Here is a 22,847-nt window from a genome sequence, read left to right on the forward strand (position 1 = left end):
CTACTTTTATATCTTTATAAAAAAAATTAAAAATCTTCACAAGGAGTGAATATAACACACAACTCTTCCATAACTCAAAATAACCATAAGGAAACCAGCTCAGTAGGTTCATTTTTTGTTTGCTTTCCACACTTAGGTAAATACCACTGCCCAGTGCTGTTTACTGTGTTCACCAATAACTCCCACATAGCGGCTATCAAGACAACTGGAAATGTGTATGCTTATGAGGTAGGCCCTCCATTGCATTTTGTTGTTAATATTTTACATTTGCCAGGCACCTTTCATTCCAGGATCACGAAGAGGTTTGCCAAGCTGGGCAAGTATTCTCTCTCTGTAACAAATGGGGAAGCTGAAACATACAGAGATCAAGTGATTTGTGTGACCTTAGACCAGGGTGGGCAATTATTTTGGGCAGAGGGCCACTTACTGAGTTTTGGCAAGCTGTCAAGGGCCACATGGGTAGCCCTGCCCTTTGACAGGTGCCCTACCCCCTGGTCACCATCTTGTGACTGGAAGTCCTGCCCCCTAACCCCTCACCTTTGCCACCAGAAGTCCCTCCCCTTGTCCCTGGAAGTACTTCTTTCAGCAAGGGGGGGTTTGCTGTCCTGGAACTAGAAAAATACCAATTATATTCTAAAAAGCGAACATCTAAAACATTAATTTGATTTTGAAAACTATTTTTGTTCTTGTTTACATGTGTTTGTGTAGTGTACATAGAGGTGATTGTATATAATAGCTTAAAATGAAGTCTTACTATCATATATTGGGGGGTATAGGCTTGCGGGGGGCTGTGGGTATGTGGGGTGTGGGAGAGGGTCTGGGTGTGTCTATGGGGGGGTCGATAGGTGTGGGGTGAGGGAGCATGTGGGTGTGTGTTTGAATATGTGGGGTGTGGGTGGGTATGGGGTTTGTGGGGGAATGGCTGGGGTATGTGAGAGGGTATGGGTGTGGGGGTCTGCATGTATGGCAGTGTAGGGGAGGGTGTGGGGCTCACCCTGCAAACACACACACGCGTCCCTCCCTACACGCACACGCATCCCCCGCCTACCTGGGATACCAGCGCAGACCTCGTGCTCCCACGGTCCAGCGATGCAGCCAGAGCCATGTGGTGCTGAAGCAGTGCAGGGGCAGCAAGGCAGGGAAATGACTGGGGTTTGGGTGTCCTGCTGCCAGCTCCCCCTGAGACCTACTGCCCCTGGCTCCTGTCATGTTTGACAGGCAGCCAGGAGCAGGTAAATATTAATTTTCTAAATTTTTTAGGGGCCCCGTGGGCTGGATTAAAAAGGTCTGGTGGGCCAGATCTGACCCACGGACTGTGTTTTGCCTGCCCCTACCTTAGACCATAAACCAGGTTTAGCATGGCAAGTAGAACCTGAGGCTGTCTAATCCTTGTCCCCATCTCTCTTGTCTAAGCCACACTACATAGCTTCATGAGGGTGGAATTCAGTGCACCACTTACGTCCTATTCAGGCTTCCAAAACAGGATTTGTATCGTGCAAATTCTGACTCCCTTCATAGAGGGGTGTTTTGCCATTTATGGACAGATCTAGAATGTGATGTAAGAGATGTGTTACTTTGAAGTCATTTATTTTAGTAAACAGCATGTAGATGAGGCTTAGACCTGTAGCCCAGCACATGTTTTCCTCCCAATTCATGTTATACTACTTATTTTGAATGAAAAAACTTTGTGAAGCCAAAACTGTTTCTTCCTAGTACATTTCTTTGGGCAAAAGGTAGGTTGCTTGTTTCTCATGCCAACATTCACTAAACAAGAATATCTTTCTCAGGTGCTTGAGAAAGGTGAGAAAAAAACATTTGTGGATATTTAGGTTATTCACTTGGTTATTGCATTTTTCAACTTATGGGAAACTTATTCATGTTTTATGAACATTTTGGTTATGGGTTTATTTTGTTTGTTAATTTCTCACTGTAAAACTAATTTCAGAACTTGGGGTGATCGGGAACATAGCTTGAATAGCTAATACTGAAAGAAATATATGATACAAACAGTTCCCAGGCTAAAATTTGTTCATACAAAACAATCATAACTATTTGACATAATGAAATTTCCAGCAGGCTAGTGAAAAAGAAAAGAGTTTGCATAGTTTTCAAAAAGAAAAAAGGCTAAATTGAGCAACTGTTGAATTGTTCTCTCAGTTCTAGTTGGAAGCGTGGTTTTATTTCAACTTTGGGAAGCAAACAAAACTGAATTAACATACTTCCCTTTCTCCTCTGGAAACTTGAATATTAGTTTGCCTCAGCTGCAAGTGAAAATGGCTTTGCAAATTACTCCTTCTAAACAAGAATTTACCCATAGTATAAAACTGATATCCGTGTTAGTACAATTTACGATCCTTGATTTAGGTTTAATTTATAGCATAGGGCTGCTCTATAACTACAGTGCCTCGCCCTCTGGTGTAGAAGTAATTCTGGCCACACAATTTTTAATGCTGCCCGAATGATACTTGCTTACATCAGCGATAGAATGTCTGTCAACAAGAAGTCTTCTGTATCAACAGTGCATATTTTGCTGGCGTAGCTATCTTGGTTCCAGGTTGTGATCTTGTCATACCCTTATTTATGCAGTTGTGCTGGGAGAACTTTGCTCTGTAGCCAAGACCAAAAATCAGCTTGCCTAAATGAAAGTACGTGGAAGCCTGCACAACACTTGCTCACACTCTGTCACGTGGGCCAGTGTAATTTGTTCCTGACTTCCACAAGCTTTGTTTTGGAAGAAAGACCATATCTTTCCTTGTAATTAAATTTGCATATTTGCACAATGTCCTTTGTGAGACTGTGTCTGCTTTGACTGTTTTATTTGTTCAAAAGCACCACGCATTTTGGTTGATCTCCCACTTTATTGTAACCGGTTGCTTCTTTTGTAAATCATATTCATCACACTTTTTGAACTAGGTGTTAATCTTGGTTCATGCATTAAATACAGTTCTGTACATTTGAACTAAAATATAGAAAACTACTGCCACAATTTTCTGTGCGTGCTATTTTTGTGTTCTTTTGGTTAATTTAATTTTTTAATGTAAAGAAATAATATATATTACTAAAAAACCTAAACGGAAGGGTTTTTTTAAGAGAAAATATTGAATAAAAAGTTTAGGGAAGAAATAATATATATTTCTATAATTGACAAGGATCCCAAATGAAATATCTGTTCGCGCCTTAGAGGTGAAAATCTTTAAATTGTTTTCTGCATCCCTTACACTCTAAGGGATCAAAGATGTTTTCTGTTTGCAAATCACATCATTTCTGTGTTTTTTACTGGGCTATTAGGCAGTTGAACAGCTGAACATAAAACCCAAAAACTACAAGGATCTTTTGACAGAGGAACCTTTTACTCGGCAGGACATCCTGACACTGCAGGTAAAACTTTTCTTTTACACCCATATTGTACATCTTACGCTGCATATGCCTTCTTCTGGAGTGGGTGGGGAATAAGGCAAACTTGCCAATACATGTTGTACTATTAATATATGATGACTGATTTGTGGTTATAATTGGGAGGGAAATTGTGCCACTCTCTTTGGTTTCTGGGATGGCTAGCTATTGAAAAAGCATATCACTTCAGCAGTGCTAGAGCAAAATCCCTAATTATGTTTATTTCTCTCTGCCATTGCATATAGAAGATAGTTACCAACTTTTACAAATAAAAAGGCAGTCCTTTGAATTTTTTTAAATTAAGGAGCATGTTTACATGTAGATGGGGAAAAAAAATAACAAAGGTACTAGATCAAACATAAGTGTTCACGTATTTTAGCAAACTAAATTTAATATTTAATAGGTGAGAGTAGATGTACAATAAACTGAAATTTTAGTTATTGGGTCTCATTGTTAAATCTCTTTAGGTATTATATTCCTGTTTTTAAATATTTTGCTGAAAAGTCTTTTAAAGCCACTAAGTTATTGTGAGAATTTTCAAATTTGCAGATTTTTAAAGAGGGAATTAGCCAGGTTCTGCTGTAATTTTCTATAATAATCTATAAGTGGGCAAAACGGTCAGAGTTGTCTTCAGATCTAGCCAGCCAGTCTGACAGCCAAGAATACATGGACCACATTCTCACAAGAAATTTAAACCATCCACATATAACTGTCTGCCGTTTAAAACATAACGATGATATGGATACAGTGTGTTATTTTAAGATTGATTTAAAAAGAAAAACCAAGAGAACAGATAGCTTCAGCAAAGTTAGTTATACCAAGTGTTTCCCTACATATAAAGGAAAACTGGCAGCAGTTCAGCAATCTTTATTTGAATATTTTTTACTTGTAACTGCTGTCCTGTAAGATTAAACTGTTTGTTTTAAAAGGAATGTATAAAACAGAAAGAAGTAACTGAATGGTAGGTGGTAATTAAACCATAAAACTTAAAAGATAACGAAGACATTTACAGTAGAATCAAGAGTCTTTATTTTTCCATAAATGTGAAAAGTAGATGAAGGTACTTAGGCTTTTTAGCGTTTTAGTAGTATTGGTATCTGTATTAAAAAACTAAAACCACTTTTAGTTTGGTTTTAATAAACAATTAACTTACAAATAAATTTTATTAAAGTATTTAAAACCTTCCTTTCTTTTGGCAGACTGTGGAATAATTTCACTATTAAGCTTGCATTATAACAGGATAGAAATAGATTTTAGGCCAAATGCCGACAAAGAATGATTGACAATGCTAGGCTAATAAATGCTAATAAACATTTGTATTGAAAGTGGTTTTCAAATACATGTGTAAATGTATTCATGGTGAGAAGGGTTCCATTTCTTTTTGTATTTCTCTGTTGCACAATATGTCTACAGTTTTTTTTTCTCCTTCCTGGGAATATAACTATTCAAGCTAGCACTGTACAGTTAAAATATTTTAACCCGGTTAAGGTTGAGCAACATAACTTCACTTAAATTTCAAGTTTCAAAGCTCCTATCAGGAAGATACTTGTAGCTGAAAAGGTAAAGCGAGTAACTGATTTGTTTATGCCATTGGTATGAAAAACCAAACAGATTTTGAAGTGTCCTTAAAAAATCCGGTTATTTAACAAATGATCTGGCTTTATGTTCTGTGGGTACGGATTTTAAATATGTTAATAAAAGTAGATTTGTCATCCACCTTGTTTTATTATGTATGTTCATCTAAATGTACGCTTTGCCCATCAACATTTTTCAGATTGATAAATTGGCATGATAACTTTTTTGTTTCTTGCAGAGGGACTTTATCAACTTTATTTTGTGAGATACTTCCTTTGTCTTGTACACCCTTTCATTAACATAAAGGAAGTAGACTCTAAGCAATGGTCAGTTTTGGTGTATGCCCACACTCAGTCTCCCATGTGTGGAGATAATAGCCATATGTTAAATTTGCACTTGGATCATTCATTTAGGACAGAACTATTAAGGAGCTGCGTCATCTGACCTGGAGGACTCGTAGAGGGGCCAGGAAATTGGGAGTAGGGCTTGCCACTGAAATCCATGGTACAGAGTCCAATTAAAGATGCATATAGCTGAGTGGGCAGGGAGTAAGCAGAGTACCTGGTTAGGCAGGGAGCACAGGGCACAGAGCAGGAAGCAGCACAGCAGTTTGGGTAGGAGAAAGGGTTCAGAGTGGCACTCAGGGAGCGTGAGGAGCTAATGTGTGGTGCGCCTGCCAAAAAGGTTGGCTCCCCACTGCCTTAAACCAGAGGTCAGCAACATACGACCCACAAGGCAGATCCAGCCTGTGAAGCCAAGGATCTCGTCTGCAAAGCCTTCAAGCCACAAAGGCTGCCACTGGAAGCTTTGCTTATGCCTGTACCTGTGCTGACCCCAGGGCTAAGCAGCATGGAGCCATGCTGGGGTAGGGCAGCTTCCACCTGCGCCTTTGCCACTGCTGCTTCCCTGCCCCGTACTCCCAAATCTCTCCCCAGCTACGGAGTGGGCATAGCTTCCAGCTGGTGGAGAGCTGCACCGTGGCAGCAGTGCCCATAGCGCTGCCACTTCTTCCCCCTTTCCTTGATCACCCTGCTCCTCTCCCACATATGCCGCCCAGCTGTGGTACAGACGTGGCAGATGCATAAGCACAGATTCCAGCTGTTTGGCCCTGACACAGCTCGCTACCAGTGGGAACCTGGACCCATGCCCCAGCTGGGGAGCTGGGGGCTGAGGGAAGCTGTAGTGGCATGAGAGCAGCTATCACCTGTCTGGTCCCAGCACAAGCTCAGGGAAACCTCACCCCTATTCTGGAAGCTACCTGGCCTGCATTGGATCAGAGTTAGATTGTTCTGGTCCATGGTTTGAAAAGGATGTTGGCCATTGCGTTAAACAGTTAATTTTCTGTTAGTTTCTCAAAATGGATTCAGCCATGAATATTTTAAATGCAAAATGTTTTGCTCATCTAATCCACATCTTGTTTTTTTAGCAAGATTTTCCCTATTTTAGAGAAAAAAATGTCACTGGGGTGAAAAATGGTACAGTTCATAGCAGCTTTCACTGGCTAAATTAGTTTGTTTTTAGCACAGAGTCATTGCACACGCCAGCCCTATTTTAATCCTCACAGTAAATTCTAGTCTGTCTGGTTGCATTATGCAGAATGAAATACATTTATTTATCTGCTCAGGCATACAGCAGACCACTGACTAAATTTGACTCTGCCTGACCACATTTTGTCTGCAGCCTGAAAGTACAAGGGTTATTTTTAAAATGAACAAAGAAAAGGAAATAAAGCTGTGATGGGAAACGAGAAAAGCTAGGAGATTCACCTTAAAGGGGGAAACAAACCATTTGTATCTTCCAACATACAGATTTAATGGCATAATCTGGGAAATAGCTTAGGGACTCCCATTGTGTGTATGTACTAAAGGATACAGATGTCTCACAGGGGTCAGTTTTCAAAGCAGTTTATTAAGACTTGACTGTATTACTCCCATTAAGGTCAATGAGAGTCAGGCTGTTGAATCCCTATGGGCTGCTTTGAAACTACTTCACTTTGTTTTTCAGTCTTGGCCATTAATTTCCAGGTGGCAGTGGCAGGGGCTATTTTTATTGAAATGGTGATCTTCTGTTTTCAGCTGTTTATTTTTTTTTCCCCTGTGGTCCTTCTGGTAGATCATTTAGAAGAAAGGCAAAGGATGGTGGGTTTCTTCTTTATAAGGTCAGTTATCACTGAGACCATGGGCAGCAGAGGAACTCTCCCTTGTATGGTTTTTAAGCTATGGTTCTGTTCTATTAACTTGTGACTCTGGAGCTCTGTCTTTAAATATACATTCTTTTTAGAAAGGTTTTGTGTTAATCTTATCACAGGTTTGTTCCTTTTCCATGTGTGAATTGAACGCTTTGTGTCTGAGCAAGTGAGAGAGAGAGAGAGTCAGCTGGTAGCTCTGACCCTGCTAGTTGGCAAAGAATCAGGTATAAATGAGGGTTACTATAAAAAGCATTCTTTGCTTTGCAAATAGCAGCTGTATGGGGCTGTATTTTTAGTAGCTCAGTTTATCGACAGAAAACAGACTTTGGAAATGCTGGATCTTAATGTCCTGGGAAGCAGATGGGGTACATGTGTTACTGTAACTGGTTTGATAGTAAAATTTAACTTGAATTAAAGTAGAAAGCTAGACTAATATGGATGTGCCTGGTATTTTCCAGATGCATCTTTTTTTCCTTGCCATTGGATATAACAACATTTTACAGCTGCTAAAGGTATATTTGTTACTGAAATAATGAATGGCCCCAAACTTAACCTGCCTCTTCAAGATGTTTATCTGTTATGAAGCACATGGTGGGTTTATTCTTTACAGGGTTTCTTTTCTGCATAGAATTTTTTAAAGTATAAGAAAAAAGTTGTAGCTAGTCCTACCTATCATCACTGCTTGTTGCACAAACATGAATCATAACCTCTTTATACAACTTCATTACTGCTCCAGTTAAACTGATGCATTTGTTGTGGTTTCATTTATAGAATAATGTATGTAATAATGTCTAGGCTTTTTATTTAAAAAAAAACAACAACAACACTTTTATTCATCTGAGGAAAAGAGCTAACCTACAGCTCTCTCTCAGCAATAAATACCATACATCTTTATTGCAGGGTTGTTGATTATAGCCATGTTGGTCTAAGGACATAGGAAGGCAAGGTTCTTTGGGTAGATGTGATATCTTTTATTAGACCAACTAAATAGATGGAAAAAAGTTATTTGCAAGCTTTCCGGCACAAACACCCTTCTTCAGGCATAGAGCACGGGTTTTCTTAGCCTTTATCTTCCTATGGCCCCCCCTAGCATGCTATAAAAACTCCACAGCCCACCTGTGCTACTCCCTGTGTGAGAAGGGACCAGCTTGTCTCCCCAGCCCTGCCTGCATGGCCCCAGGTGCAGCAAGTGGGGCTTGGCAGTGGGGAGCCCTGGCACCCCACTCACCTGAGCATCAGCAGTGCAGAGACTCCCCCTCCTGTCCATAGCACCTCCTGCAAAGTGGAGGCTGGGCAGTGTGAGCCCACCCCCACTCCTTCCCTGGGGGGCTGAGGTGGCTTCTCTCCATGCTGAGCTAGGCGGACCCCCTGGCAGCATGCTGTTACCCACATGGCATGGCCCAGAGTGAGCCCGTCCTGTCCCCTCTAGGCCATGCCACGTGGGTCCTAACCATGCAGCTACATGCTCCTGGGAGGGGATGGGACAGGCCAAGCTGGCTCTGTGCTGCGCTGTGCTGGTTGCAGCCTTGCAGCTGGGAACTACGCACTCCTGAGGGGGGACAGGACAGGCCAGGCCCACACCCACTCTTCCCCACACAGCCCATCCACCATACCCACCCCCCACATCCCACCACAAACACCCACCCACACACTCCCACAACCACGCATCCTACCCCTTCACCCTCCACATATGCCGCCTTACCCCTATACACAATATACAAGAGTACGACTATTTGAGCTATTACGCAATTGTCTCTAAAAATACTATGCAAGCACACACAAATCGGGACAAATGTTAATTTTATTTATTTTTTTAAATGTTATAGTAGACGTTTGATTTCTTAGTATACGATATGGGACTTTTTCTTGTTCCAAGATGGTAGCTCCCCTCCCCTTGCAAAAGGAGCACTTCTTGGGCAAGGGAGGGACTTCTGGTGGCAAAGGTCAGAGGTTAGGGGGTGGGACGTCTGGTCCCAAGATGGCAATACGGGTGTGGGGCAACTGTCAAGGGGCAGGGCTACCCTTGTGGCCCTCAACAGCTCACCAAAACTCATTAAGCGGCCCTCCAGCCAAAATAATTTCCTACCCCTGATTTTGTGGTAGGTTGGTGTAGATCTTGTCTATGTTACAAAGTTCTGCCAGCATAGCTATTGTGATTAAATTATGAGAAAAAAATCATACCCTTTATCTGAGACAACTATGTTGGCAGATGCTCCAGTATGGTAACAGCTTTGCCAGCAGAAGGTGGCTCATACCAGCAAAGCTGCTGCTGTTCAGGAAAGCTGTTTTTGTTTCAAAAGAGCTCTTCTTTTGGCAAGAACTGCCTCTACACAAAGGGATTCTGCCACCAGAGTTGCCCTGTGGTGCATGCTGAGCCTTAGGCTGTGTTAAGTCTCCAGAAATCAAGCTAAATGTTTTTCTTAATTTCATCCCATTACTCCAAGTTAGTGATCTTGTTCCTCTCTAAATATTTCTTCTCATTCATTGGTATCCATACACTTCAGTTACCTTGTAGCTGAATACAAGAGAGAGCTTCCTTTATATCTTTCCTCCTTTAACAGTTCCTAGGTCACAGTTGTTGCTTTTGTTTGGATCTCCTCCCATGTATTATCACCTTTCTGGTAATGTCGTGGTCAGAAATAGACACACTATTATTCCAGGTCCAGTCATATAGGTGGCTTTGCTTCAAAGGTGTGACCCCAGCCTTTTGTACTGCAGAATTGTATTGTCCTTTACTTGGCTGCCATATCTTGTTTCAAACCCAAGTTTAACTTACTGTCTTCTATCATCTCAAGTACTACTGCTTCCCGAGGTTCTGTCTGCTATATATTGCCTCTGTATTTCAGGTTGTTTTCCATACCTCAGTTGAATCTCATTGTTGTGCTTTGCCCATGTTCCTAATACTGTTACATACTTTTGTATTCTTTCCCTTTATTTGTGTTCAGCTCCTCCCCATTTACGGCATCTGGAAGTGTCATTAGCCTGTTTCCAGATAACTGACAAAGATCCCAAATTCTCCAGGATTTAATTCTGGTCTTCTACAAAAGACAACTGAAGCTTGTGTGAAGCCCCTTAAGACCTATGGAAGAAAAGTACTATATAAGAGCTAGGCATTATTATTGATATTCATTTCTCCCTGTCCACTGCTCATTGGATACATTGTCATTAAGTATGTTGCCTTTTAAGTAGTTTTCCATCTAGATGACGGTATTTCTAACCTAACAAAGTTTAATTTTTTCAAGTAAGTTTATGAGCAGTTCTGTATGAATTTCAAAATAGGTCCTCCACTGCTTTCTCTGCATGGTACAATTTTGTAGTTTTGCCCAAGCAATTGGCCAGAATAGATTTTTTTGAGTCCATGCTGGTTACCCTAAATTCATTTTCTGTTTAAATCCAAAAGTAATGTCTTGCCCCACACTCTTTGCATAGCTGTGGTGGTCAGCAGTAAGAAACATGCCAGTGTTTGTACCAGGGTGTAGTGGGTTGGTTGGGGAAACCTGAGGCTCCCTCCACAGTAAAGAGCAGTCCCCGCACAACAGAAATAGGGACCTTCAGCCCTCCACCATCATCTTGCATATCTGAGTGAGCACCTGGAATAAGCTGGCCCTAACATTTTCTGAGATATTAGAAAAATTATTTCTGTTCTGCACTGGAAACCCATATACAAGCGTCTTCAACCCTTCAGGCATTGGCAGTTCTGTGAGAGGAAGTGTGTGCTGCCACTTCGGGCTTTACTCAACAGCAGTTCCTCATTGTGACAGAGAAGCAGAGTTGACAGGCATGTCTTTTCTGCCTTAGCCTCAAGGGTACTGCTTGTCACAAGGGACTGCCCAAAGAATGACATCAGAGAATCCTGTTGTGCAAGTCAAATGAGCCCCGAGTGGTAGCAGACTTAGAAAGGCTTCCTTGATGGGTGTGGGTTTGCAAATAGATCTGATTTCCAGTGCTTTGGACCATGAAAAATCATAAAAGGCTGTTTTCTCAAGGAAGGTGCTTGGAACAGAAGAACGTCAGGGTATAAAGCAAACAGTATCAGATATGTTTGCCCCCACTCAAAAGAAGCAAAATATACTTTTGTGTGCTTCCTTTTGTTGATTTTTAAGGAGTGTTTTTTGTACAGCCTGATCAGCTGTAGATAAGACCTGAATCCCAACATGCTGTTAAATACCATTGGCATCTGTGGCAGAAAGCATAATGTAATGTTTTCACATAACTTAAGGTTTGATCTCTGCACTATTTGCTGATATTGCATTCTTCAACCATTTCCCATTTTCTCTCCTGTTTGTGTAAGAGACAAAGCAAGCTCTCCTCTGTGGTGACAGGGCATTTTGGCATTGAAGAGGGAGCACATCCACTGCACAAGATGGAGTGGGCTTGGGTGCTGCTCTGTGTATTCCCTATGCTCTCTGAAGTAGGTGACATAGACAGGCTGTGTACATCCTTTCATTATTCTAGTATTGCGGTGATCATCAGAAACACCTATGGAAATGAGTCTAGCCCTGGTGCTAGAGTACCCTCTGTTCTGAAGCCACTTTGCATCCTGTGGGGGAAGACACCGAAACTGACTGAGGTCATAATCCCTAGGTGGAGTTTTCAAAGCTTAAATAACAAATGAGAAATCTTTAGAGACTAGTTCCTGTCATCCTAACTCCCTTTTATTTTAATAGGTAGGGGTTGGGGTGGGCCGGGTGCTAAAGTGCACAGTTGACACCCCAGAGGTTGGAAATTCAAGGCTGAAGGAGAAGTTCTTACAGCACAGCCTGTCAGATTCCAACAAATCTGCAAATTCTGCTAAATACCTTGTTACAAGCAAACAGAAAAGGAAGACTTTAATACATGTGGAGCAGAGACCTATTATGTGGGGGGGGTGTTTATTTTTTTTGCACTTCCAAATTCCCTGATTTGATGGTTACATCATTTTTATATCTGTTATGATTTGCAGTACTGCCAGCATCAAGTTCTTGAAACTTATGAGTCAGGCCTCAAAAACATGGTTTTTTTTGTTTTTAAAGAAAACGTGTTGTATTTGTTATCTTCTCATTTTTGGCCACCAAGTTACTTATGTTGTGGTTTTTCAGGTTTCTTTGCAATCAAGAGACCTTTTTTCCCTATGGAAAAAGCATAACTTAAAGCTCAGCTCCTGAAAGCAGTTGTGAAAAAATACCCAATATCACAAGACGTGGGGTAAAATCACAATATTAGGTAACGTTGCAAATGTTATGTTAGCAATTGTTAAACTGTAGTAAGAACTATTGTTTTGTTAAATTCACCCATTTTTTATAATGAAATTAGGTCAGTCAACTTCAGTTTCTTATGTAGTTCATTTTATGTTCTCTCACGCACATACACAAAGGTTATTTTCTATATATGCAAAGCAGTTGACAAGAATGATTAAACAGAAAAGAAGGTTCATTGATATTTTAAAATGAACCTGGCATTCTTCTTTATTGGTAGGTACAAAAAGTGATTTTTTGCTTTTTGTAGATAGTAAAAAGCCAGCTCTGTATAAAAAGGTGCAAACGTTGTAATGATTCTACAGCCTTTTCATCTTAGGCTTTAACTTTAAAGGGAGAAAAGAGCACTCCCCGACATCAGCCATTCCTTAAGAAAGGAGAGACCGTTAATTTGATAGAGCTGAAGATTGTCTGAAGCCAAGTATATTTGGGTCTCTCTCTCTCTCTCTCTCAGCATTATCAACAGTCATGTCTTGGTTTGACTGATCTAATTGTCTGCCAAGTAACTGTCACTGACAAAATGATACAAATCTGGTAAGTTCAGCATTAATGTTTGGCTAGTTTTCTTGCTGAAGGAAGCATGTACAAGAGAGCATGTTGAGTATTTCTGTTTAGCTTTAAATAAGTTCTCCTTAAAGGGTGCCTGTCTCAGGTTTCAAGCATCCTTGTCATCAGCAAAAATAGCTTGTCCATATTTTCTGTGGTGTGGTTTAGGTTTGGTCTAAACTGGAGAGCAGAACCATATAGTAATTGGTTTTTAAGTTAATGTCTGTTGCACTGTTCTTGCAGTGTCTATTTCTAAATCAGACTTTGCCTGTGAATTATAACACATTATTGTAGAGGGAGGAGTCAGTTGACTTAATGCTGTTCACATGTGTCAAATTATGGAAGATTTCTTCAATGACAAAAGGAAATGCCTCCTGTGAAGTGCCACTTGATTGAATGGTGGAAATTCCTGATTTTTCAGGAATGAGATCAGAGGGGAGAAATCCTATTAACCAAATTTTTGTGAAGGTTTCCATTGGAATAAATAGCCCACCCGAGTATAATGAAGAATAGCACACAGGGCCTTAGTCTCTCATTTCTGTCATTCAAGCGTAGAGCTCCACAAGGCCTCTCAGAGAGGCATAACAGCTGTGGTCTCTAAGGAAATGAGGTTGCAGTTTGCCCTTTACCTTACTTCATACTGTGAATTTTGAGTTGACTTCAGGGAGGTTGTTAAGTGAGGTTTCAGAAAGCCAGGGGAAGTATCTTGCTGGGTGGAGTAGGGTGGAGGAATTAGAGGACTGTAAAAACTTCTTCCACACCTGCCCAATGTCATTGGTTAGTGCTCATAAAACCAATAAGCAAATGAATGTGCCCGTCGTGGCTGTTAAATATCTTTTAATGATACCTTCTCTTCTGAAGTCTGACTTCGTTTTCTGAAAGTCCTTAAGTACCTATGTGTACAATTTTTTTACATTATGTGTAAAGAATAAATTCTTAAGCTCTGTATAGGTGAATATAATAAACTTGTTACTAGATTAATTTTTATTGCATGTCTCCTGTCCTTTATTCCCTGCATGAAGAGTCTGCTCCAAGAATGAATCGTCCTTTAGCTTGATCAGGAGTGGCAGAAATGTGACTTGCTATAAATCCATATGCTCCATATGAATATTAATACACAGATAATGTATTGTTGCCTCCTGAGACAGAGTAAATATTCTTAATCTCTTCACCTGTAGCATCTGGCATATTTATTGGCAGGATAATAACTTTCTGTAAGTGAACATTGTAGCTCAAAATTAGTATGAAGAATGTTTGGGAATAAGCAGCCTGCATTTTCTGTTTGTAATTTAACATCAAGCCACCCACACAGGCCTTTGCTGAGGATTTTTTTCATGTATGACTCATCCCTCTATAGTCTGTCAGTCTAGACCAGTGGGGCTCAACTTTTTTAGATGACAACCACCCCTCTATAACTGTTCTGAATTTAGTGGCACCCATGTCAAAAGCAAATGCATTTATTACAAGTGCACTGGCATCCCAGTTGAGAATCACTGTTCTAGAGTTGTGAAATGATCCCTTTTCTGATGTTGCGTGTGTGCATATTGTATTGTTGCAGTAGAACTCTAAATACATATAAGTGCAGGAATCGGCACATCTGCAGATAGGGGGGGACTGGAAAGGATATGTAAATAGGGAATTAAAAAAATATATTTTTCATACATAAGATCTTGAACAGAGGAAATTTTTAGCTTTTAAAAATTAAATATTTTAGTGAGACTACATTATAGTATCTAATGGAGCTACAAAACAATGAAAAATGATTAAAAGGGGGAAAAGGAAAGAAAACCACTCGATCGTCATTAGGGTGCAGACTCATGCAGCTTGATTTCATAAATGTCTTTTAGTTTTATAGCCAGCAATAAAACTAAAGATTTATCCACCAGTGGATGCATACAATTTCAGGGATGAATGAAAGACATAATTAAATCATTTAACGAGAGATGAAGCTACCAGCTCTGCAGTATTAACCATTGACTTAGCTGAGATGGAATTGTCAGAACTTTCTTTCTGACAGTTAAGTTTGAGTAACTTTCTTCTGTTTTATTTTGCATTATGCTATTCATATTCACATCAGTGTAATAGTTCCTTAGCCAACACACAGTCATTTTTTAAATTTTGATCTTCTATTGCAGTTTTTTGTTAGTATATTTTATATTTTGTTTCCTTGGGAAATTTTACCACTTCAGACCTTGAGCAAGCTAATTTTTTCATATTTTCTGTAAGGTGTAATTTCCTGGAATAATTAGGTATCCTGATGAGATGTTTTTGACCTCTTTGCTCTGTAGATGAGCTCAGGAAGCAAACCTTGTGGGGAAGTGTGGAGAGGGGTATGAAAAGAATTGTTATGAGAGAAGATATTTTGGATTATTGAATAATACCAGAGAAAAATTAGCTCTTCCTTAGCCCTTCCCCTGTCTTACCTACTTAAACTAAAGGCCAGACAAAATTGTACCAAAAACTATGTAGGAACAGTATAACAACCTATGTCCAATAGGCCATAGATTTTGATTGGTTCCTTGTATGATGACTCAATAGTTTTCATGGTAACAGAGTCCACCTATGCGTTGCTTTGTAAATATGGATTGCACCATACACAACATAAGCCAGGAGATGGGCCCTGGTTTAAAGAATTTGATACAGCACATTTGGTCTGACAACATTTCAAAATTAACTGCAAAGGTTGATATAGAGTTCATGGCAGACCTGTGAGGCACTCATGTTTCTGTACATGAGGGAAAAGCTCAAGTGGTTTGCCCCCCTGGTCTTATAGCAAAAAGCAGAAGCAAGGACCAAAAAGTCCCGAGTCTTAGCCCCCTTCTGTACTTGCTAATGGAGACTCAACCAACCCAATCATGGGAAGCAAACCTGAGCAATATGTGCTGGCAGAAACTTGTGCAAAGTGACTTCTAGGGCCAAAATGCAAAGCAAGGCCCTGATCCTGCAGTTCCGTGGATATGTATTCAATGCTGAAGTCGGTGCAGTTCCATCTGACACTCAATATGCAGGCTGGGGACCTAATAAATCGGTGAAGTCATTGCGAGTTCTAAACTGAATAGACTCTCAGAATTAGCCCTCCTGCAGAGCGAACACTTGCTTCCTGCTAACATTACATTGCTGTGCAGTGGGCCCTGGTTTTGTTTAGCAGCATATAGATATTACTAAAGTGGCTTCTTGACATACTGCTGCAAAATTACTTTATAGTTTGGCTTTTAAATGGCGTCAGGGGTAATTAGGGTTAACTGTTTCAAACACTGATGTCAGCCTCTTCTTTCTTCACTTCCCCCAACAGTTCACCTATTTACCCTGACATCTGTCTTTAAATCAGGGGATTCCATGATAAAAAGTATATCTGGATCTCTGTCCCGGTGGGTCTCAACCCCAAGGCACCCCTCTTCAGATCCAAGGCACCCTTGGGAAATGCCAGTTTTTAGTTTTCATTCTTCTTTTTTTGACTAGAGAAAAATACTAGATTAATTCTTCTGTTGCAGAGAACTCAGAAAGCCCACAACAGGTCAGAATGATTTTAACATTATGGATTCCTATTTGAAACCTAGGTGTATGTTGTGAATCAGTTTTGCACACTTAACAGTGCTAACATTGCATGGCACACTTGAAAGGATCTCAAGAGACCCAGGGTACCATGGCACCCTGGTTGAGAATCACTGCTCTACCATTTCAGGTCCATTTTTTTCTTTGGTTTTATTCAGTATTACTAGGTCCTGTGCTTCTGCTCAGCTACCTTAATGGCTTAGTTGATGGTCAGGTATTCAAGTCCTACAGAAAGATTTTAGTACTAAAGAGGCAAAAGGGGATGGACTGTTAGAAACATTATTATTCAAATTCAGGGTTGTATCCGGGCCGGGGGGGGGTGTTCTCCAGTTTCTGGTGGTTTTTGTCCAGGTCAGAATAAAGGGCCTTGATGGAATTTCTCAAAAGCAGCTAATTTTTGAGTGGTCTTCTGTTGCAACCCATAGGCATGCTGAATGAGTAACCATATTGTTTGGACGTACATGTGCTTCTCAGTGGACAAATTCTGAAGTATGACTCTATTATTGTAGAGCAAGTAACTGCTTTTTACTTGTAACTATATAAGTTCTCTACTGCCTTTATTGCAGTCTTGGCTGGTTTGCTTGCTGGCTTGCTCTGTCTTTCTCATGGATACACAGTCTGTTTCTCTCTGTCTCTCTCTCTCTGCCCCTCACTCCTGACCCACTGTTCCCCACCCCCACCCTTCTGTGTGTGAGGAAGCAGATGTTTAAGGAAGGGGGGGGGGGACAACAGGCAATGCACATGCCCCCCACCCCCTCCAAGATTTCTGCACCCACAGTGGGGCACAGGGCTGCAGTAGAGTCAGACCAGCTCTGGGTGCAGAAATCTTAGGGGTTGTGTGTCCCCCTGCCATGTTGCCTGTGCCCTCCCCACCTGCCCATCATCTGTGCCCCTTTCCCACCTCTGTTAGCACCACTGTCCACCAAATCATTAAAGTATAATTAACCCAGAAAATTCATGTGAAATATGAAAAAACTGACAGTTTACTGAACCAAAATCTAGCTTTATTGATACAACAAATGTTATCTTGGGAGTTTCTATCTATAGAGAGAGAAGAACACTGAGTACAGTGGTCATACCCAATTCCCAGATGGTTATCTCCACTTAGTCTGAAAGTAGTCAGTGGCTGACACAATCCAGACAGGTGTTGTTTCCTGGATGTATGACAACATACATTTAACTTTCTTGGTCCCCCCCTCTTATGCTTTTCTTCATCTTCACTCTTCTGATGACTCTGTTTTTGGGTACCATTGATTGGTTTCCGTAAGGTCAGTACACTGTCCATATTTTATCTTGTCAGCATGTTCCTTTGTTCAACAGACCCATCATAAGCACACCTTCTAATTTGGTCCTTTACCAGTGTCTTGATCTGGGCATTATCCATTGGTCTCCTGTTCTCGCCTTTCATTAACATATCTAATCATTTCATCCCTTTGATTCAGCTGTTTAGTGCCAAGTTTAGTTATTTTGAGCTGGTAACAAGGCTATTACTGTTATGTTAGAAAAATGTCTTGCAGTGATTAAAAAAAAAAGGAAAGAAACAATATACAAGGAAGCTCAAGGCTATAAACTGCCTATGAAAAAGAGCTCAAAACCAGCTTATAAAAATGGTTCTAATAATAATGAGGCTACACAAAAACTTAAGCAATAGTTAAATAAAGCTAAATATAAAAGAAAAGTTCAAACAGTACTCTAATTCACCATTCAAGCAAGTGCAACTTAAAACATACATGTGACAAGCTACCCTAACACCCCTGTCCCTATAGACTTATCTGGAGGGAGCTGCAGGAGCTGCTCTCCACTGCTGCCTGGTTGCCACGTGCATATGCACATGTTGCACCCTGCCTCTGATTGCCCTCCCCCTGCTTCCCATAGCCCCTTGCAGGCTGGAACTTGCCTGGCCTGCAAAAGGAAACCTATCGTTTCCCTCATTTTTTTACTTTAAAGAGGAGACCCCCAGTTTTCTCCTTTAACAGAGAAAATCTGTGAGTTTTTCTTTTAAAAGAGGAAGTCCATGTTTTCTCTGTTAAAGGAGAAAATTGAATTTTTCTCTGTTTTCCCACAGAGAACAGAAAACCTGGATCCCTTATGATCAGGCATGTCTGTTTTGAAGACACTGAGAGGCTAAGATGAAGTTGGTGAGCAAGATAGCTGTAGGATTCATTTGGGTGTGAAGACCTGCTATATTAGTGAAAACCTAAGAAACCTTTCAGAAGGCAGATAAATGGAACAAATTGCACCCTGTGGGCATCCCCCCTGCTTTTTTTCATTTAAAATTTGCCTTAAATAAAAGTGTTGCTTTATTGCATCTGTCTGCAGCGCTCACCGCCTCTTATAGCCAGATTTTTAAATGCATGGAGGAGCCTAAAGATGCAGATAGGCACCTTCATGTTTCTGAAAATCCCATTGGGTGCTTGAATACCTTGTAAGTATCTGGCTGCTACGTAATGAACTGTACCATCTTGTTCAGCCAAGGAAAGTTCTGAAATGGAAGTCCCAGGCTTGCAAGCCATGAACAGTTATATGAACCCTGTCCATTCTTGAGCACATCTATGGCAATAATTGCCTCTGCTCTTTAATGAACACAACAGTAGCTTTTCAGACATAGTGCAGTAAACAATATAACCAGAAGTGTTTACTTTCTCTTTTTTAGCCCTCCTTTCCCATCTGATTAATGCAAGATTACTTGTTCTTACTACAAGAAAATTTACCTTCTTTTTGTTTTTTATTTTCAGGATCCAACCAGCTTGGAAAAATTTAATGTCTCCAACTTCTTCCATGTTAAAAACAACTTAAAAGTGACAGATCCAGGTAAGGAAAAACTGAAAGCAGTTTGAAGAACCCAAATTTACAAAGATCGTGGGATTTGGGTAATTTGTATTGAAACTGGCAGGTGATGTTTGTGGTATTTCTTCCAGTCTAGACACTCCAACTGAGACCAGAGCTCTGAGGTGCCAGATGTTAATCCAGAAAATAATATTTGCATCATACAAAAATCTTTGATAGTTTGAATTTTCCCCCTGTCTTGAATTGAGACTTAAGTCTTCTTTAAAAATACCAAAATAGAAAAAAAAACCTTCATTTAGTTTATTTGAAATATTTTGTTTCAATCTTTGCCTTTTTGATTTTAAATTTACTGTAAACTAATTGAAGAAAAATCCCTTGAAAAACAGAATATTTTGACAATTTTGCATTTATTCGAATGAGAAATTTGTTGAAAGCTGTCCTTACCTGTGAAAAGTTTGTTTTGGTGGGTCATTGTTTCCAGTGGAAACAGAGTTTATGAAGGAATTCCTTTCTAACTCTACTGGATAGTTAAGAAAATATAGCAACAGCCCACACTTTGCTTTCTATAGACATAGACAAGGCATTATGGTGAAGAGGGAAATGGAGAGAGAAATGAAGTGATTTGCCAAAAATCACAATAAAGAAAATCTAAAAAGATAAAATAATGTAATCATCTAAAACAAAATAAATATTTCTTCTCTCTGGTTTCTGGGACTGGGATATTTGCTCTTTTTCTCTACTAGGATGCTTTGCACACACAGATGCATAGCATATACACAGTTGTCATACCTCTCCCCAAAAGATAAAAATTTCTGCCTTTTAAATATTTTCTTTCCTTTTTAAACGTTGGTGGTTTCCTTTAAAAACTTTTCCACTGGCCATAAAAATGCTACTTGGCTGACCCCAAACATAACTTTGTGGTGGCATTTTACAACCATGTGCTAAAGAAACAGCAGCTATTGATTTTTTCAGCAAACTTGTTTTTCCCACCTATATTCCAAAAGTTGCAACTCAGCTGTAAATATATACTGCCAATCTGAATTAGGCTTGGAAAAATGGAGCCTGGGTGTGGTTTTAACGCCCCCCCCCCCCCCCCCCCCCCCCCCACACACACCCTTTGCTGTCATGCTACAGATGCCTCTTGGGATTTGTGCATCACAGCCCCCTTTTCATTCAGAGAGGGGACAAAGGACAGAAGTCCACTGCATATGCTCAGTAATGGCTTTTTCATTAGTGTTCCAGTTTATTTTGACTTACGAGAGTAGAGGTACTTCAAGTAGTTTAAAAAGAAATCTCTTGGTAAAAGGTTGTAGTCAGAATCCAGTTGAGAATTTTTTTTATAGCATATTGCAGGCAGGTACTTACCTTGCCATATTTTATGTTACACTATCTTTTCCTATTATATCATGCCATTCATTGTTTTATTGTCATTTCTCCAAGAGCAAATATGTGGTAGTTCCAAGAAAAATAACAAAAACAGTTGCTGGGGGTTTTTTGGTACAAAAATATAAATATGGTCTGTTAAGTTGAAGAGAAACGAAATAATTTTCCAACTTAGATATGGGTCTTTAACTCACAGTGATCCAATATTGTGTTATAGATGAAGAAAAAGCAAAACTAGATCCATCTTACTATTTGAAAAATACAAATGCAGAGACCCGAGAGACTTTACTGGAACTTTATAAAGAATTCAAAGGCGATGATATTCTAGCAGCTACAATGAAGGCTCCTGAAAAGAAAAAAGTGGATAAGCTGAATGCAGTAAGATGACTTAATTGATTTATTTGCTATCACCAATTTGATTTTTTTGAATTGTAGAAAGCATTTTTCACTAAAGGAAGCAGATTACTGTCTGAACAGAGTACTTATATTTTCTGATGCATAAGAATTTACTGTATATCAGATTCAATGAGAGTTATGTTTTCAGTTTATAAGATGATTACTTTGGTGAGAGAGGAGATACAGTAAAACTGTGATAACCGGCATTCTACTATCCAAAATACTCTAACTAGAATTTCCGGCTAGACATAGGGGTTGGGAGGAAGTCACACTTGGCAGCCGTTGCCACCACCCTTTGCTGCCACTGCTCTGAATTTTTAGATATCTGGCACCCCGCTTACCTCACTTATGCTGGTTAACACAGCTTTTACTGCATTTTTTTTCCTTACAGTTTGTAATCCCTTGCTTTGACTTCATTTATCATAGCTTCCAGAGTTATTAGCAGAGGGAACACACGTTAAGGGCCATGCAAATGAAACTTTCCTGGTGTAGGAATATATAAAAATCAGTAGCAACTGCTCCAGTATTTCTTCTACTGTTACTGTCTGCTCATAGTGGTCAAGAAAAGCCATCTATCTGCATTTTGAATCCCTGCATCAAAGGCTGCTGTGAGTAGGCAAGACTGGATGTTATCCACTCCCTTAAACTGTTTTAGGATGTGGGTCATTGTGCTTCAGTTACCTTTTTATGAAAATCACCAAGTACTAATATACTGCAAAGATTTTTGTAACAAGGCAACTGAGATGAACTGTTTCTGAACCTTGACATATGAGGCTACATGAACCTGATTTGTCAGCTTTGTCCTTGTTTCAGACAATAAGATCTAAAAAATAGCACATAGAAGGATGGATCGTGAACTCTCCATGTTCCCCAAAGCCTTGTCATCAGTTGATGTACATTGGCATACCCCTGTCAACTTCAGTGAGAGACAGTGTTTCCTAATGGGTATAGAACTAGACTAGAGCTCAGAAGTCCTTTGTTCTACACATCATACTACCCTGATCTACTTAGAACTGGAATGGTGCGTGGAAGTTTACCCAGCAGCTCCACTTTCACATCTCTAGCTGTGGATATGAAAACAATTTATAACAATAAAAGCCCTTGCTTGATAATGTAGTAAAAGAAATTGGTGTGGAAGCAATAAGCCCCTTAGCTCAGTGTCTGGACAGCCTTAAGTAGAAATTTATCAAAGCAAATGTTATGGATAACAGATGGAGAAATATCACTTCATCATGCCTCTGCTCCCTCCTATAAGAACTGGGGTCGAAAGCCTGCTTTGGACAGAAACATAGAGACATTTTGTGTGTTTCTAGTAGTTAGATCAGGGGCGGGCAATTATTTCGGGTGGAGGGCCGCTTACCCAGTTTTGGCAAGCTGTTGAGGACCGCATGGGTAGCCCCGCCCCTTGACAGGTACCGCGCCCCTGGTCACCATCTTGGGACCAATGTCTCAGGGCCAGCGCAGGTGGGGCCCAGAGCGGGGCGCAGGCTGGCAGGGGTCTGTGGAGCTGGTTTGGGCTGCACCAGCAGCAAGAGGGGGGAGCTGGCCTGGCTCTATAGAGCCCCTGCCGCCCTGCTCTGGGCCCTGCTGGCGCTGGCCCCGAGACACCGGTGTGGGCCCTGTGTACCCGTTCACTCCCAGTGCCCCCCCAGCCCCACGGTCCAGGTGGGGGGCAGCGTGCAGCCCCGACACCCTGCTCTGCGGCAAGGAAGGAGCTGGTGCTGAGCACAGGGAAAAGCAGCCTCTCCCCTGCCCTATGGCCAGTGCTCTCTGCTACAGCCGCCCGCAGCCCA

At 40.6% G+C, this 22,847-nt stretch overlaps 1 protein-coding gene across 1 annotated transcript in view; it reads left to right on the forward strand.

Annotated features, from left to right (window-relative positions):
* Positions 1–22,847, forward strand: part of PPIL2 (peptidylprolyl isomerase like 2) — a 135,570-nt gene that overhangs the window by 38,507 nt on the left and 74,216 nt on the right. Inside the window, exons 7-10 of the mRNA XM_019486583.2 lie at positions 137–228; positions 3,289–3,378; positions 19,224–19,299; positions 20,876–21,036. Of these exons, the coding sequence (XP_019342128.1) occupies positions 137–228; positions 3,289–3,378; positions 19,224–19,299; positions 20,876–21,036 (419 nt within the window). The remainder of the gene's footprint in view (positions 1–136; positions 229–3,288; positions 3,379–19,223; positions 19,300–20,875; positions 21,037–22,847) is intronic.

The sequence above is a fragment of the Alligator mississippiensis genome, chromosome 10 (assembly GCF_030867095.1).
Source record: "Alligator mississippiensis isolate rAllMis1 chromosome 10, rAllMis1, whole genome shotgun sequence".
Classification (NCBI taxonomy): Eukaryota; Metazoa; Chordata; order Crocodylia; family Alligatoridae; genus Alligator; species Alligator mississippiensis.